Genomic DNA, 15,639 nt, shown 5'->3' on the forward strand with positions numbered 1-15,639 from the left:
CTGAAATTTGGCAATGCAAAGAATAAATCTGTCAGATGTATGTGTGAACTTACGTGATCAAAACTGATACATTCATGTCTTAAATCCCCGCTTCTGTGTTTCCTTTTCCAGGAGAAAAACCATACAAATGCACTTGGGAGGGATGCACGTGGAAGTTTGCTCGTTCCGATGAACTAACGCGGCATTTCCGCAAGCACACAGGAATCAAACCCTTCCAGTGTCCAGACTGTGACCGTAGCTTTTCACGTTCGGACCATCTTGCTCTTCACAGGAAACGCCACATGCTAGTCTGAATGTCTTCTGTCCCTGACTCCTGCCACACTTCTTTTGTTTTTTACACATGCATTTTAATTTGGATTCAGCTGGTCTGGATCTCTGAGTTTATACCATTAAAAGCTTACGTATGGTCAGTAACAGATGTTATCTAACCCTTCCATGTCCTTGCCACGGGTCAGACCTAAAGAATGTGAACACTTCTTTTTTTTCTCCAGGGGATGCTAAGCAAACCCTTTCTGCATTCAGTATGTTTATTGTATTTCATTCGTGAATAAGGGAATGTTTAAACCAACAGTTTTTGTTGGTTTCTTCGTATAATCAACCCAGCATATACTGATAAAATAGTAAATGTTATTGAATATCCAAAATGCTAGTCCTTGCCAGAGACTGTTATTTATGTACCCTGTAAGGGATACACTGTCATTTTATGCTCAACAATGCAATTAATGGACTCTCCCAGATATGCTGATTTCTGCAGTATGGTTAATACAACAGTTTTAGAAAGACGCCTGATTTAGAAATCCCTTCTGCCCAAACAGTGAGTAATGCTGAGGAAATAAATCTAAACAGTATAATTACTTTACAGAAAGATTGAGTCATAGTATCATTTTCCCCAGTCAAGAAGAAAAATGGGCAGGAATTGGTCCGTACCTAATACTGTGCATCTAAACCAATGTCATCTGTATTATAGTGTAGTATATATCCTTGTTTTTGTTGCATAATTCCCCAGTGGATTTGTTAAAGGAAGACTTGGTGTGACTCTGTATGTCTGGTTTCTATGCAAGTGTATGAATGGAACACACACAGTTGAGGAAATGGCTTGAAGCTGAGTAAGGGGGTTTACCATGAAGAAGTTTTTCACCCAGAGGGTGGTTGGGCACTGGAACTGGCTTCCCAGGGAAGTGGTCACAGCATCAAGCCTGTCTGAGCTAAGCATCTGGGCAATGCGCTCAGGCACATGGTGTGACTTTTGGGGTGTCCTGTGCAGGGTCAGGAGTTGGACTCAATGATCCTGATAGATCCCTTCCAACTCAGCATATTCTGTGATTCTGTGATTCTATGGTACTCTCCTGTGATTTGGCATTAAATGACATTCATGGAAACCTATTGCACCTCATTTCAGGAATATAGATTATCCACCTCCAATTGTGCCCCTGCATTTCTTTTAAATAATTTTTCTCTTTGCTTTACTTCAGAAAATAACTTAAGTCAAAAATGCTCTCAACTGTATTGTTGTGAGTACCACTGCAATACACTACAGTATTTAAAATTATTGATCCACAATGTTTTTATGAGAAGATGGCATCAGTTTTGAAGTACTTCTGATGATAAATTTAGTCATGTATCTGTTTTGGATAAAAGCTTATACCAAATCATCCAGTTCCTAACTCTGATTTGTGACTCTTGTAGTCTCTTGGTGGTAGGTACAACTACTTCCCTGTGGATGTGTCTATTGCATTAAAACCATGCCTATTAGCAAACAGAACTCCATAGGTATAAGAAATTTATTTCAACCTGCAGTTGCCCCTAGAAATGTTCCTGTCTGGGAGCCCTCTGAAAGGAAGGTTTCTGTTTGTATTAGCTGGCAGACTTTGTGGCAGGTAACAGTTTTTTGGTCAGTTCTTTTGTGTGCAAGGAAACAGGATGTATTTCTCTATGCTCTCACACACGAGCGCATTTTCCTTCCGTGCCCGGTGTAAGGTAACCACCATTCCCTGTACATTAAACATACTGAAGTCAGCATTTCCTTTCTTGTGGAAAAAATCAGTGAACAATGGAGGCGTGAGGGGAGGAAGAGTTTCATAGAACTCTGCAGCAGACAGGTGGAGTGTCCATCTGCAGGTGGGTATATTTGAGCTTGTGGAGCAGGTAGACTGTGCTTCTGTATCCAGTGGAGCCTAATGCCAAAACTCTTGAAGATTCAAGAGTGTGAGTGCAAAGAGCCTTTATTTGGTGATAGGGCTTTACCAGCTGTTCTGACATCCATATGCCTGTGAAATTAGAGGAGGGGTCTGTACTTCCTGTGGAAAAACGCTCTGACAGCAGTTGCTCTGTTTCAGCTCCATACATCTTCACCACTTCCACAGGGCTATATCTGGTGTCTTGTGAGTGCCTCATCTGCTCACCTGTGGTGCTGAAACACCTGGCACGTGAATCGGTCTTTTTTCTTTCTTGGTGGGCCAGATTGTTAGTGACATTGAGAAACTTGTAGGAAAGAAACTGATTTTAATGAGCAGCTGTTCCAGAATGTGGACTTGTTTTACATTTTTTTTGTCATTGGTAGCAGAATTTGCTCTAGGTTTTAATGGTAATTTTGTAAATCCAGACACATCACTGGCTGAGAGGCTGTGTAGAGGGAGCCCTGTGGCATCAGTCACAGGTCTACAGACATTTAGTACCCTGGGATGAAAACATTTCTCTGTTCTGTTGTAGAGGGGAAAAAATCAGATACTATAAATATAAGCACCTTAATGGAAACTGGTCCCATTTTTACCTTAAAAATGCAAATTTAGAAAATTAAGGATGTTTAAGGAACATTTCTTTCTAGTGCTGTGTATTGCTTTTGAGGCTTACATAAAATGTTTTCATTAATATGTTTTTTAATATTTTTTAAATCAATATTTTTTAAAACCTAAAAGCAGAACTTCTTTGTAACTAAGAGTTACTTCAGATAATTTAGTCTAGGTTATTTGTCATGTTAATTCATTATCTTATGTACCTTTTTCCTGAAAATATTTATGCTAATGATGGGGTCAAATACAGTGGAGATTGAGTGGAACTTTCAAATTTCATCCATGTGTCTTGCGAATTAGGACAACAAATTTAAATATTAAATATAAGTATTTGATATTATTACATGATGAGGCCTTCCTTGTAGGATTTTTCATTTGTCTGTGGTGTCTTTGTGGGATGTCTAAAAAGTCACAAACAAATACACTTTTATCTGAATGTAAATTTACATCTTAACCAGCTCATTGGTTCATTTTAACAAGCTTTGGGCTTGAGGGATACCTTGCAATTTTTAAATATACTCAATTAAATACTTTCCAAAACCAATCATTCCATCTATACCCTGAAGAATAGCCAGTTTAGACACAAAATCTTAATCCTGGAGAATATGTAAACCCCCCTTTACTTCCTAACAGTATTGCACTGTGCAGTGTGTAGCAGTAATACTGTTTTACTAAAATGTGCCTGCTTAAGCCATTTGATTATAATAAATTACTAGTTTCTAATACAATTGCAAGAAACTAAGCAGGTATTAATGTATGTAGTTTATTTAAATATAGACGCAGCATTCTGCAGTGATACCTCTAATGCCACATCTTGTTCAAATATGTCGTCTCTGTCAAGGTTAGCAACATATAGATGAATACAAATCCTTTCTAAAAAATTTACAAAGCATTTTACATCTCTTAAGAGGGCTACACCAGTTTTCATTATATTTTACAGATGTTAGCACTTAATGTACTTTAGAAGGTCAAAATAATCTTTTTGCTTAGCATCTCTCACCTGCAAATATAGCAAGGATTTTTATTTACTTTAATACTTCTATAAACTATGCAGAATTTTTAAAATAAAATGTAATATATTTTATAAGCTAATAAGACGAAATGGCTAATTAAAGGTTTCTAGCGTGCATTACTATAACTTGCAAATACAGAGACATTTTGGTAATCTTTTCTTACTAAAGATGTGAATGTTTAATGTACTTTCACTGTTTCTACTTTGGTAGTCCAATGGGAATTCAGTAATGACATTTTGTCATGTCAAACTGTGAACATAAATTTGTACTGTACAGTCCTCATACTATATTTAGTATATTTAGTGTATTCAGTATATTTAGTATACAGTGCATATGTATTATACTTGTTAATAAAACACTCAGAATGTTGTTGGTGGTCATGTTGTCACGCGCTGGATGACAAGGAGCAGTGATGCCGTGCTGGGGTCGGAGGCAGCCTGGAGGAGACCCCTGTGGCTCTGGACGTTTGGGTGGCCCTTCTGCCCGGCCCATGGCCACCTCCCATGTGGCCTCCTGCCAAGGGGCCCAGGGCAGGAACACAAGGAATTTGTGCTGGAGGAGCAGCACGCTTAGTGGCAAGCTCATAAAAATGTTTTACTCGCTTCTAATTAGGGCATTCTAATTAGCCCATAGGCAGGTGTGGAGCACCAAACACGTGAGTTTGCCTTTTTTATCACTCACAAGATGACTGCCTGGGCCTGCTCCCGGTGCCAGGCTCTGCCCCACAGCCTCTCCCAGGCTGGGGTGCCAGAGGCTGCTGACACATCTCCACGTGAGTCCTGTGCACCTCCAGACACACCTGCAGGCTGTGCTGAGAGATGATGATTAGAGATGAAGAAGAAAGGGGTTTTATTTCTTCACACCTTATCAGATGCCTGAGAAGGGGGAGCCTGGCTGAATTCACTATGCATCTCTAACACTTTCATTTCTGCTGAAGTATTTGCATCAGGATGTTGGTTTCTCGCTGCCTGGGATCTTGCAGATCAGCCTGGTGAGCACCTGTGGTATGCCATGGTGATGTACAGAAGAGAAAGCAGTACAGCAGAAATAAAAAATAAAAATAAAAATAAAAGCCTGCAAACAGCAATCAGCATATGAGAAAATGACTGGCTTGAATTTCTTGGTCTCCTGCTTGAAAATAAGGACTGCATATTGCAAAGCTCATATCAGACTGCTGATTTCTAAGGTTAGGAAGGAGGGACCAATGGCACAGGGGAGTCACGGCCACTGACCCAGCGTGGCAGCTGTCACGGGGACGAGCTCGTCCTGACCTGTCCTCTGGAGCCCGCACACCTGCAAGAGGCAACTCCAGTTGCTGAGCTGATAACATTTATCTGGTTTCCTATGAGTCAAAAAGCATTGCATACGTTCTAGACTGAGTGATCACTTTCAGGAAGCAGTGATAATTTCAATGGCCACTGGGCGTCCCTCTTAGTCTGAGAAAAAGGCAAAATTTAAATTCATTGGATTGTAATTTAAGGTAATGTTAATTTTCTCATACTTGAGAAATTAAGCTGTTCCATCTGTCTTATTTGCTATCACTGAGTTCAATCCTGTCATACACAGAAATCTGCTCAAGGATTTAAAACTGATCTCTCTGTCTTTACTGTAATTTTTAGTCATAAAAACACTTTAAATGTATCTTTTACAATTAAAATTCTGGCCTGACTGAACACTAACTAAGGCAATACACAATGTTGCTTGATAAGAAATGTTGTCAAATGCTTACTTAAAAAAGAAAACCAACCAACACACCACAATAAAACGAGTCAGCTCTATCAAAGAAACTCAAAAGTGTATTTTAAGAAGCTGTAGTTTATGGTATGGTATGTAAATAACTGAAATAATTTGGCATGTGCACGAAAGATCTGCAAGGTGGAAAGGACAGAGTATAAAGGGCTCTTACAACATTAATATTCAAAAACAATATACATGGCAGACTTGAGAAACAACTTCTTTCACACCCACCTAAAACTTACATTTCAGAGCAGTCTTAAAGATGAGGGACTCCTCCATGCCCCAGTCTGTGCATTACTTTGGACATAACTCCCAGTTTGCTGATGCATTAAATTTACAGAGACTGGAAAACCTGAATTAAGAAATTTTACTTCCTCTTTTCTTTTCTAGTAAACAAGATAGACTATGTGCCCTTTAGCCCATTAGCACTAAGTGTGACTGCTAATCATGTCCTTAGGCTGTAATGTCTGGGAGAGGGAGAAGGCTTTCAGGAAGAAGGGGCGCAGAGTTTCTTGGCAGCATTCCCCACTTTAAAGTGTCAAGAAGTGCTAGAGAGGTAAAATCATAGAATCATAAAATGGCTTGGGTTGGAAGGGACTCAAAGATCATCTAGTCCAACTCCCTGCAATGAGCAGGGACATCTTCAACTAAATCAGATCACTCAGAGCCCTTCTGAACCTGACCTTGAATGTTTCCAGGGATGGGACATTCACAATGTCTTTGGGCCATCTCTTCCAGTGTTTCACCACCCTCACTATAGAAAATTATTGCTTATATGCAACCTAAATCAGCCCTCTTTTAGTTTATAACCAGTACCCCTTGATTTATCACAACAGGTCCTGCTAAAAAGTCTGTCTGCATCTTTCTTACAAGCCCTATGTGAGTACTGAAAGGCCTCAACAAGACCTCCATGGAGAGCCTTCTCTTCTGCAGGCTGAACAACCCCAGCTCTCTCAGTCTGTTCTAATAGAAGAGGTGCTCCAGCCTTCTGATCATCTTTGTGGCCTCCTCTGGACTTGCTCCAACAGGTCCACATTCTTCTTACGCTGGGACCCCAGAGCTGGTGCAGCCCTGCAGGTGGGGTCTCAGCAGAGCAGAGCAGAGGGACAGAATCCCCTCCCTGGCCCTGCTGCCCACGGTGCTCTGGATGCAGCCCAGGACACATTTGGCTCTCTGGGCTGTGAGTGTCCATGGCTGGGTCATGTCCAGCCTCTCTGCCAGCAGCATCCCTAATCCCTACAAAATCTTAATTTCTGGGTAAGGCTTTGACATAGTCCCCCACAACATCCTCCTCTCTAAATTGGAGAGACACGGATTTAATGAGTGTGGAAATAATTGAGTGATAATTAAGATTTAATGGAGATTTTAGCTCTTCTTTCCAAAGCTCAGGAGCCAGGCACCTGGCATCCTACTGTGATCCTATCCAGTTAACCTGAACTGGTAGGTGGGAGCCAGCAGTGTCTTTGTTGAAGTGTGTTTTGTTAATGGTATGTTCTAAGCTGATGGTTTGGTCCAAATGAGACCCTCCCACCCCACATTGTCAATCAACCCTGAGTCTCCTGTCAATCCTACCTTAGGCCCACCGCACGCTTGGAATTCCACTTTGGAAATCCCCTAAACTTCGAGGCTTGATTCGTCCATGTGACCCAATTTCCCCCCCACCTCCCTCACTGGATGATGATTTTGTGAACCCTGCCTTTTACCCTCCCCAGGATATCTCTGATTAGCTGATGTTTTGTACCCTCCCTTTGAACCACCTCCCTATTTCATCTGTTGCACGCTCACATTTTCTGTCTTTTGCCCCCAATATTCCCCAGAGCAATAAATCCTCTCTTATCCCATGCAAAAGACCTCCCTCTCGTGCTTGTCTCCTCAGAGCTCAGACTGACAGCCAAAAAGCCGTAGAGCAAGTGCTCTAGTCACACCTTGGGTCATCCTGCTCCTAGGGTGTGACCCACTCCTGTTGCAGGCCCAAGTGACAGGGACAGATAAGCTCTGGTGAGATGCAATATGTCTTGGCATCTTTGGACACCAGGAAGCTCTCCCACAGCTTCAATTTCACTGTTTCATCTAGCTACCACAGCTGGTGTGTGCTGGTGAGCCACCTCAGTGAGCATTAAGGATCATGTCCTCTTATCAGTCTGATCACCTCATGTGCTGCTCATAGTTGTGATCACAGGACTTTACATTTCTATTAAGCTGTAAGTATAATGACACAATCACTAATCCACTCCACATCACTAATGAAATGACACATGAAATTTAATAACTGATAAAGAATGAGATGTTTATTAGACTCTCAAATCTAATCTAAGCACAGCAGGTTACTAGATGTCTCCTACTAACAAACACCATTTGTTTAATCAGTAAGATTTTAGCAGGCAAGTTATTTCCAAGGGAAAATTACTCTTTTTTCACCTATGTGATGACCCTCAACACCTGCTAATTAAATGAGCAAGGTAACAGAGTTCAGTGGAAGCCTGGAGATAAAAGAGGGTTCACCTTCAAACATCAAGTTTCTAAGTATTAGGAAACAGAAAAAACATGCAACCTGGTATAGCTTGATAGAGCTATATCAGAGCAGAAAGCAGCAATATTACAAAATTATAAAAATTAATAAGTACATAGTATTAACTATGAATTTGAAGACAGTGAATAGCAAGTTCTATGAAATCATGACTTGGCAGGTATCTATCTGTAGATAATGTTAGATAATGTAGATAATGCAAGTAGTAATGTTAAATACAGCAAAGGAAGAAGACCATCAAACAAGGATTAATGGATTCAACTTTTCAGCATTCACCCAAGGAAGTCTCTCTGTGATGAAGGGAAAGACTTGCAGGAAGGGAAAATAAGCTAAAAGGGTGCAGATACTGTACTCTTGACATCTACTATTCTAATGTACTGGATAGGATTCAAACAAGAGTTTTCTTCTTTATGTTACTTAATTAAAACCAAGAAAGCAGATCCCTACATTCTTAACCTCACAATATTCATATCAGAACAAAGATTAAATGTATGCCTTGGCAGCCTGATTACACTAAACCAGCCACTATTCTTGTTACTTTCAAATACAGCTTTCAATGGGAAAAGTCCAAAACAAATGCAACCTAAAAATAAGGTCAAACACTGAAAATTTCTCTCTCGTTCTTTGTTGATGAAGAGCAACTACAAATGACCTCTGACTACTTGGATGGCTTAAATAAGCAATAGCAATTTCTATATGTACCACATTTTGTAACAAACTGGGAATATTGTAAGAAAATAGAAAAAAAAAATAAACAGAGTTTAATGCAAAATAATCAAGTCAGTTATTTACATACTTATACTACTATAAGTAGTATAGTACTTATAGATGCAGGTGTAGCATCACTCATTTGCTTCACTGGATATTGGCAGGTTAATGCTAATGGCTGCCCTCAGGTTAGCCCAGAATAGGGCACGCTTGCTCCTCTCCTTCGGCCACTCCAGGTAAGTGCGCTTTGCCATGAGAGCTTTCAGCTTGTGATACCTGGCAGGGATAAGGTACGGAGGGATAGGCTCCAGTAAAACGAGGATTAAGCTGTTGGAATTCTCACTGAATAACTTGTGATGGGCAAAGTACAGCTCGTAGTGACACCACTCACTCTGCACAAAGTTGGGAGACAACACAAAGATCGACTTGTAGCTCTTCTCAATGCAGTTGATGATGTTCTCCACAATGCTCTTGCCAGGGATAAAGTTCCTCTCGTGCTGGCACAGCCGCACGCAGCCCTCGCCCTTCTCCAGGTTCGGGATCAGCTCGTTCTTCACCCACAGCGAATCGCGCTCGCTGTAGGAAACGAACGCGTGGAATTGCAGAACGGCCCCCTGATCTCCGGCCGGGCTGTGCCAAGCTCTGCGCTTCGTCTGCGTCCACTGCCATGTCATCCGCACGTACCACGGCACATCCAGGTAGATGCACAGGAAGGCCACCGCAGCCACCAGCACCAGCGTCAGCAGCAGAGCTGTCACAAGCAGGAGCGTCGTGTTGCAAGCCAGCAGGCTCAGGTGGAAGTCCTTGAGCTCCGTTCCTCGCAAGCCTTCCGGGTACTCGCACACGTAGGCCGCCGGCCAGCCGAACAGCTTCCCCCCTGCCCGCCTCTCCAGGCGGATAAAGGCCTGCAGTTCACAGGAACACTTGAACGGGTTGTGCCCGGCCTGCAGCTCCCTGACCCCTGGGCAGCTCCGGAAGAACTCAGCAGATGGGGTGAGGATCGAATTCATCTCTATGTTCAGGAACTGCAGGGACGGAAAGCCACTGCACCCTGGCAGGTCAGCCAGCCTGTTGGATGCCAGGTTCAGCTCTTCCAGGGATTCCAGCTGCACCATCCCCCTGGGGACATTGCTGATCTGATTGTTTTGTAGGCCGAGTTTTTTGATGTTGACGGGCAAGCACTCAAACACAGCATCCGCCAACTGATTGGAGGACAGGTCCAGCTCTGTCAGAGACTCAGCCCACTGGCACTGCACGTCGGCTCCATCGTGGCGCAGCAGGTTGCTGCTCATGTCCAGGTATTTCAGTGATTTCATGTGGCTGGTCATGAAGCTTACCTTGTAAAGGCTCTCAAATTTATTCTTCTGCAAAATAAGTAATTTCAGATCCATGAGAGTGCCACAATTCTGGAACAACTCATCTGTCAGAGCATTGCGAGAAAAATTTAAATACTGAAATGAGCTTGTTCTATTGGGGCAAAGCATGTGTGGCATATAGGCATCACTTATTGTCAAATTGGCAATATTCATCTCCGAGAACTGTCTGTATAGAATCTCCTGGTTGAAATAATAAACCTTATTACGAACATGCTCCAAAGTTAATGTTTTCATGGAGCCATCCAAAGTGATTAATTGTTCTACAGAGCTTAATAAGGGTAGAAATGCATATTCATTTGGCTCCTCCAGTGGACCCCGAAAAGTCAAATTTCTCACAGTCAAATGTTCCATAGGTGAATACCAAATAAGCATGAAAATTTGCAGGATGATAGCCCATTGTAAGTCCACAGCCTCAAGCGTGAGAGCTGTTGTCTTGATTTTTTTCAGAAGCATTAAAGGCGGAGCAGGGAAATCTTTGTAGCTCAAGGTATATATTAAGTTAACTATTTTTAAGTTTTCTGCAGTGCTCATTCCATCATACAAGAGGGGAAAAATGAAGTTTTGGTTTGCTGCAAAAACAATGTGGAGGTTCCTTGTGGTCAAGACTGTCAGACTCTGAGGCTCATACAACGAAAAGTTTCTTAAGGTCAGGAAGACAGTGTGCAGCTGCAAATGTTTGATATACCTGAAGTCTGACCTTCGTATCATTGTAGCACTTAATCCAAGGTACTCCAAATGAAACATGTTCCCGAATTCCTGACACATGGGCAGGGCAGTAAACTTATTGAAAGAAAGATCTATATGTCTAAGATACGCAAGAGTGAGACAGCAAACTTTTGAAATGTTATTATAAGATAAATCTAAGTATTCTAAATTTTCATTAAAAATAAAGACACTAAAGTCAAGCACTGTAATTATATTATGAGAAATATTTAATACTTGAAGGTCAGAAAAATAAATAAATTCTGAGATACTAAGTCCAGAGATCCTATTATGTGATAAATCTAATACCTGAGTATGGGCTGGAATGATTTTTGGAACATAAGTTAGCGAACTGCTTGAATAATTTGCAATAAATTCATCTTCTACAGTTGACTGGATATTGTTACATAGTGTGAAGGTAAAGGCACAAGTGAAAACATAGATATTTGTGAGGGAGCTCATTATGCTATCCAGCTTTATCTTGTTTTTTTACAGAAACACGGAAGCATATCTTTGTTTTCTGTACAATACGTCTCCCTGATGAGTCCAGCCCTATGAAAAAAAAAATACATGAAATTTAATGAAGCTGTTGAATGGCTGAAGTTGTTTTTTTATTGTGAAAATAAAATACAATATACAATCTATGTAATAAAAAATTATTTTTACATACTCTTGTTTTCAGTCCTTATCAACAGTCCTCACTCCCATTCTTTAACTCTAATTATTGACTCAGTCAAATATAAATTACTTCTCTTAATAATGGGGGTGGGATGCCACTGGTATGTTAAAAATAAGATAGATTTTAAAAATACAAATTTCTCAACAATAACAAAAGAATGCAAAACTGGTACAAACCAACATCAATGCATTTATAAATAAAGAAGAATTAAACAACCAATCCATCTGCTGTTTCTATACATCCCAAATTCATGCACATTTGGGAACAAAACTCCAATAAAACCACCCTCAGCAACTGGTACAAAAACAACCTCTTCACTCAAAGGATATTCTTCTTCACACTCCAAAGACCCTGGCCATTGCCATGCACCCTCTCAGGGTCAGATTATCAGCTTTGTCCTTGCTATAGCACAAAGACATAAGAGTCCATTTTTCCAGTAAGCCAAGAATTCTGAAGAGGAATTATACTGTCCATTGCATTGGGTTCGTGCAGTGAGGTTTTGGTAGCAGGGGGACTACTGGTATGGTTTCTCTGAGAAGATGCTAGAAGCTTCCTCTGTGCTCCATAAAGCCAGTAGCTGGATTTAAGCTGGATTTAGGGCCAAGGTCATCCACAACATTAGTAGTGCCTCTGGGATAACACCATGAAGAACGGGAAAAAGCCCTGGGGAACAGCAACTGCAGCTGGGAGAGGGGAGTGAGAAGATATGGGAGAAACAGCTCTGCAGACACCAAGGTCTGTGCAGAAGGGGGGGGGAGGAGGTGCTCTGGGTGCTGGAGCAGAGATTCCTGTGAGGAATCTGTGTCCTTGCAGTGATGGAGGTCTATGATCAGCAGAGATCCACCTGCAGCCATGGAAGAGCCCATGCTGGAGCATGTAGATGCCTGAAAGAGGCTGTGACCTCATGGGAGACCCATGTTGGAGCAAGCTCCTGGCAGGATCTGTCGTCCTGTGGAGAGAGGAGCCCACCCTGGAGCAGGACTGTCACTTCATGGAGGACCCATGCTGGAGCAGCCTGAAGGACTATGCCCCATGGAAAGGATCTGTGCTAAAGAGTTCTTGAACTGCAGCTAGTGGGAAGGACTCATGTTGGAGAACTTTGTGGAGAACTATCTCCAGTGGAAGGGACCTCAGGATGGAGCAGGGGAACAGAGTGAGAAGGAAAAAGTAGGAAATAACAAGTGATGAGCAGACCACAGGCCACATTCCCTGACCCCCAGTGCTGCTGGGAGAGGAGATATAGCATTCAGAAGTGAAGCTGAGCCCAGGGAACAAGGGAGATCTGGGAAGAAGGTGTTTTGGGATTTGGTTTTATTTCTCATTATCCTACTCTGATTAAATTGTAATAAATTAAATTAATTTCCCAGGTTGAGTCTGTGTTGCCTGTGACAGTAATGGATGAGTGAGTGATCTCTCCCTGCCCTTATTTGGCTAACAAGCCTTTCATTTTATATTTTCCTCCCTGTCCAATTGAGGAAGGGAGCGATGCAATGACTTGGGTGGACAGCTAGTACTCTGCCAGGGTCAACCATGCATACTCCACACAAATGAATATTTTTACACCAGTCTGACCAAAAGCATACTAATGGTAATACCACACCATGACTGAACTATGTATGAAGCAGTGATACCCAAAATCTAAAAGAAAACAGACATTACAAAAGAATCCAGAATTTCCTAGGTGTCCTATGAAATTTTCTATATTTTCCTACAATTGGAACTTGACAGTGAACCTCTCTAAAAATAGTGAGGGATAATTAATCTAGTTCTAAGTATCAAAAACCCAAGGAGGAAAGGATTTTGTAGACAGGGTCCAGCTGAATTAATATCTGGTCATGCCTATCAATAGCCTTCATGGACTTGGAGAGGAATCAGTCCTTTTCTGAAAAACCATGACCTAGGCATTACTTTCTCGTTGCAAGCATTAAACAAAACACACAGACAATATGAAGCATAAGCAACTCATATTGAGAAAATCACTCAACAACAATATTGTCAAATTGTTTCAGGAGACAAACATCTCCAGCTGTATTTTCTGTTCTGATTTTTTCTGTTAAAAAGATCTAAAACCCCAAAGTTTTAAAATTCTGTCCCTGTGTAATTTTTTGTTAAATAAAAACCAAAACCCGATTTTTTTCAGTTCTAGATTATGTGTTAGTGTCTAATAATTTGACTAACTGGTATCAAAACTCAACCCTTCCCATCCAAGCTTCCTATCAGACTTAATATTTTTTTTTCTCAATTAAGTAAAGCAAAAATATATGCAATTAACATCACCAAAAGGAATAAAAGAAGAAATCACTAAAGTATTTCTAACGCTATCAAATCCGATAGAGAGGTCAAATTACACCTTCAGAAAGCTGTGCTAGGGTATCTGAGGACACAAAAGAAATTAAGCTGGGATGGTTGGTCAAAGGACAATATGAATTGCAAGACAAAACAAGACAAGGAAATCTGACCCAGTTCCTTCAAAGCGCAGTTAGCTCAGTTCCTCAGAGTCCAAGCTGATAAGCAATCTTAACTCTTGAATCAAATAAGCTTTATCTAGCACTATCTTGAGAAACTTCCTCTTGGACAAAAGGGATATCAGTAATAAAGCAAGAAATGTTCTGAAGGGAGAAAAAAATAGAAATATATTCTTTGTCTATGTTCCAGCACCAGATGAGTTTTAATTTACTGTACATACCATGCTAGACATTGCAACAAGAGATAAGTCACACTCTATAGCCCTGCAGAGTGCTGCAGTCAGAGTAAAGCAAATATGTCTAGAAAAGCAGTAGTAAGGATCAAGGGTTACCTCTCCAATGCTGATTTAGAATGTTATTAAATTAGAGTTGGCTGAGAATTACAACTGCCATACCAAATGATTTTTCTCCCCTTCCTCTTTGCTGAAATTCAGATGAGTGTTTTCACTGAAAACACTTCAAAATGTAAGAGTATCTTCCAACAGCAAAGAAACACCAGCACCTGAGAGTTGATGAAGATATATATATATTTATAACAAAGAGAAAATAATTATAAATAATGAAGCAAATATAACCCACCTTTTTTGCATGGAATTTATCTCCAAGTTGAAAAATGGGAAAAAGTCCTCTGCATATTTGGTTAGCATGCCTGAAGTAGAATTTCAAACATACATAATCTTCAAGGTGGGGAATCTCACATGAGATGCTGATTCCTCAATAATTACCTACCCCAGAAAGCAAAAAAACCTAGGTTTTATTTAAACAGGCTATACAATTCAAGGAATTAATGAAACAGGTATATACCTTACAATGCAGGTATTAAGAGCACTTAGGGAAACTTTTAGCAGCTCAGACTAAAAATGCATTTACTTCTGTAATATTTGCATAACTATCTGGTTTAGGAGGAAATAAATCTATCTGTAGTATAGACTGGCAAGACCGTTCAAATAATTCTGCATTTCTAATTTCAAGTCTGCTTCTGATGTTACACAGGTGTTCTAGAAATCTGTCAACTGCATCTCCTCTTTGCACACATAGAAAAGAGGAAGCAGAACCCTCACTGCCAGTTTTTGTTCATACAAAGATCTCTTGCAGAGCTCTACCCTACCAAAGTTTTTTGCTCATCAAGGAGAGTAATTACTGTAGCACACTGATGGATGACAGAAGTTTATATCTCAAAAGCTAGTAACAGGGGCAAACTGGCACAGTTAAAAATCTTTACAGGCCAATCATCTTTACACTAGAATGGTTATCAAGGATACCTCGCATTGTGGCTTCCTCCAAAAACTTACAAAAATCAACAGAGAATATTCCCTATGACAAGACAGGTGTAATGAAGCCGCAAAGAATATGACAATATAGGGCAATCTGAGGCTGAAGGAATCCAAGAAAGCAGCCATTCAGTTAGCATTGTGAACAGGCACATGAGCCTGGGAGAAAATCAACATCTGTGGCCCAAGACAAGACCTGGGATCATGAATGTTTCTCGATAAGCAGCAAGAGTGTTTGCCAGCTGATATCATCTAGACTTCAAGTTAAAAAAGATGCTCCTATTGCTAGGCATTAATCCATGATACTGAATAGAGTAAGGCCCTTGTTGACAGAACAGAGATATCACAATTAGGCAAAACAGTAGCAGCTTT

At 40.8% G+C, this 15,639-nt stretch overlaps 2 protein-coding genes across 9 annotated transcripts in view; one reads left to right on the plus strand and one right to left on the minus strand.

Moving 5' to 3' along the window:
- Positions 1 to 4,171, plus strand: part of KLF3 (KLF transcription factor 3) — a 28,041-nt gene extending 23,870 nt beyond the window's left edge. For all 8 annotated transcript variants that reach the window (XM_086888540.1, XM_086888542.1, XM_086888537.1 and 5 more), the window contains exon 7: positions 112 to 4,171. In XM_086888540.1, the coding sequence (XP_086744666.1) occupies positions 112 to 293 (182 nt within the window). In that variant the 3' untranslated portion in view covers positions 294 to 4,171. The remainder of the gene's footprint in view (positions 1 to 111) is intronic.
- A 3,629-nt stretch (positions 4,172 to 7,800) lies between these two features.
- LOC111928102 (toll-like receptor 6) lies at positions 7,801 to 14,980 on the minus strand. The gene is made up of 3 exons (XM_023925365.2): positions 14,801 to 14,980; positions 14,576 to 14,721; positions 7,801 to 11,404 (listed from the first exon to the last, which is right to left on the minus strand). Exon 3 carries the CDS (start codon positions 11,312 to 11,314, stop codon positions 8,909 to 8,911), a length of 2,406 nt encoding a protein of 801 aa, XP_023781133.2. The 5' UTR covers positions 11,315 to 11,404; positions 14,576 to 14,721; positions 14,801 to 14,980; the 3' UTR covers positions 7,801 to 8,908.
- Between the last annotated feature and the right edge of the window lie 659 nt (positions 14,981 to 15,639).

The sequence above is a fragment of the Cyanistes caeruleus genome, chromosome 5 (assembly GCF_971803275.1).
Source record: "Cyanistes caeruleus chromosome 5, bCyaCae1.hap1.1, whole genome shotgun sequence".
NCBI lineage: Eukaryota > Metazoa > Chordata > Aves > Passeriformes > Paridae > Cyanistes > Cyanistes caeruleus.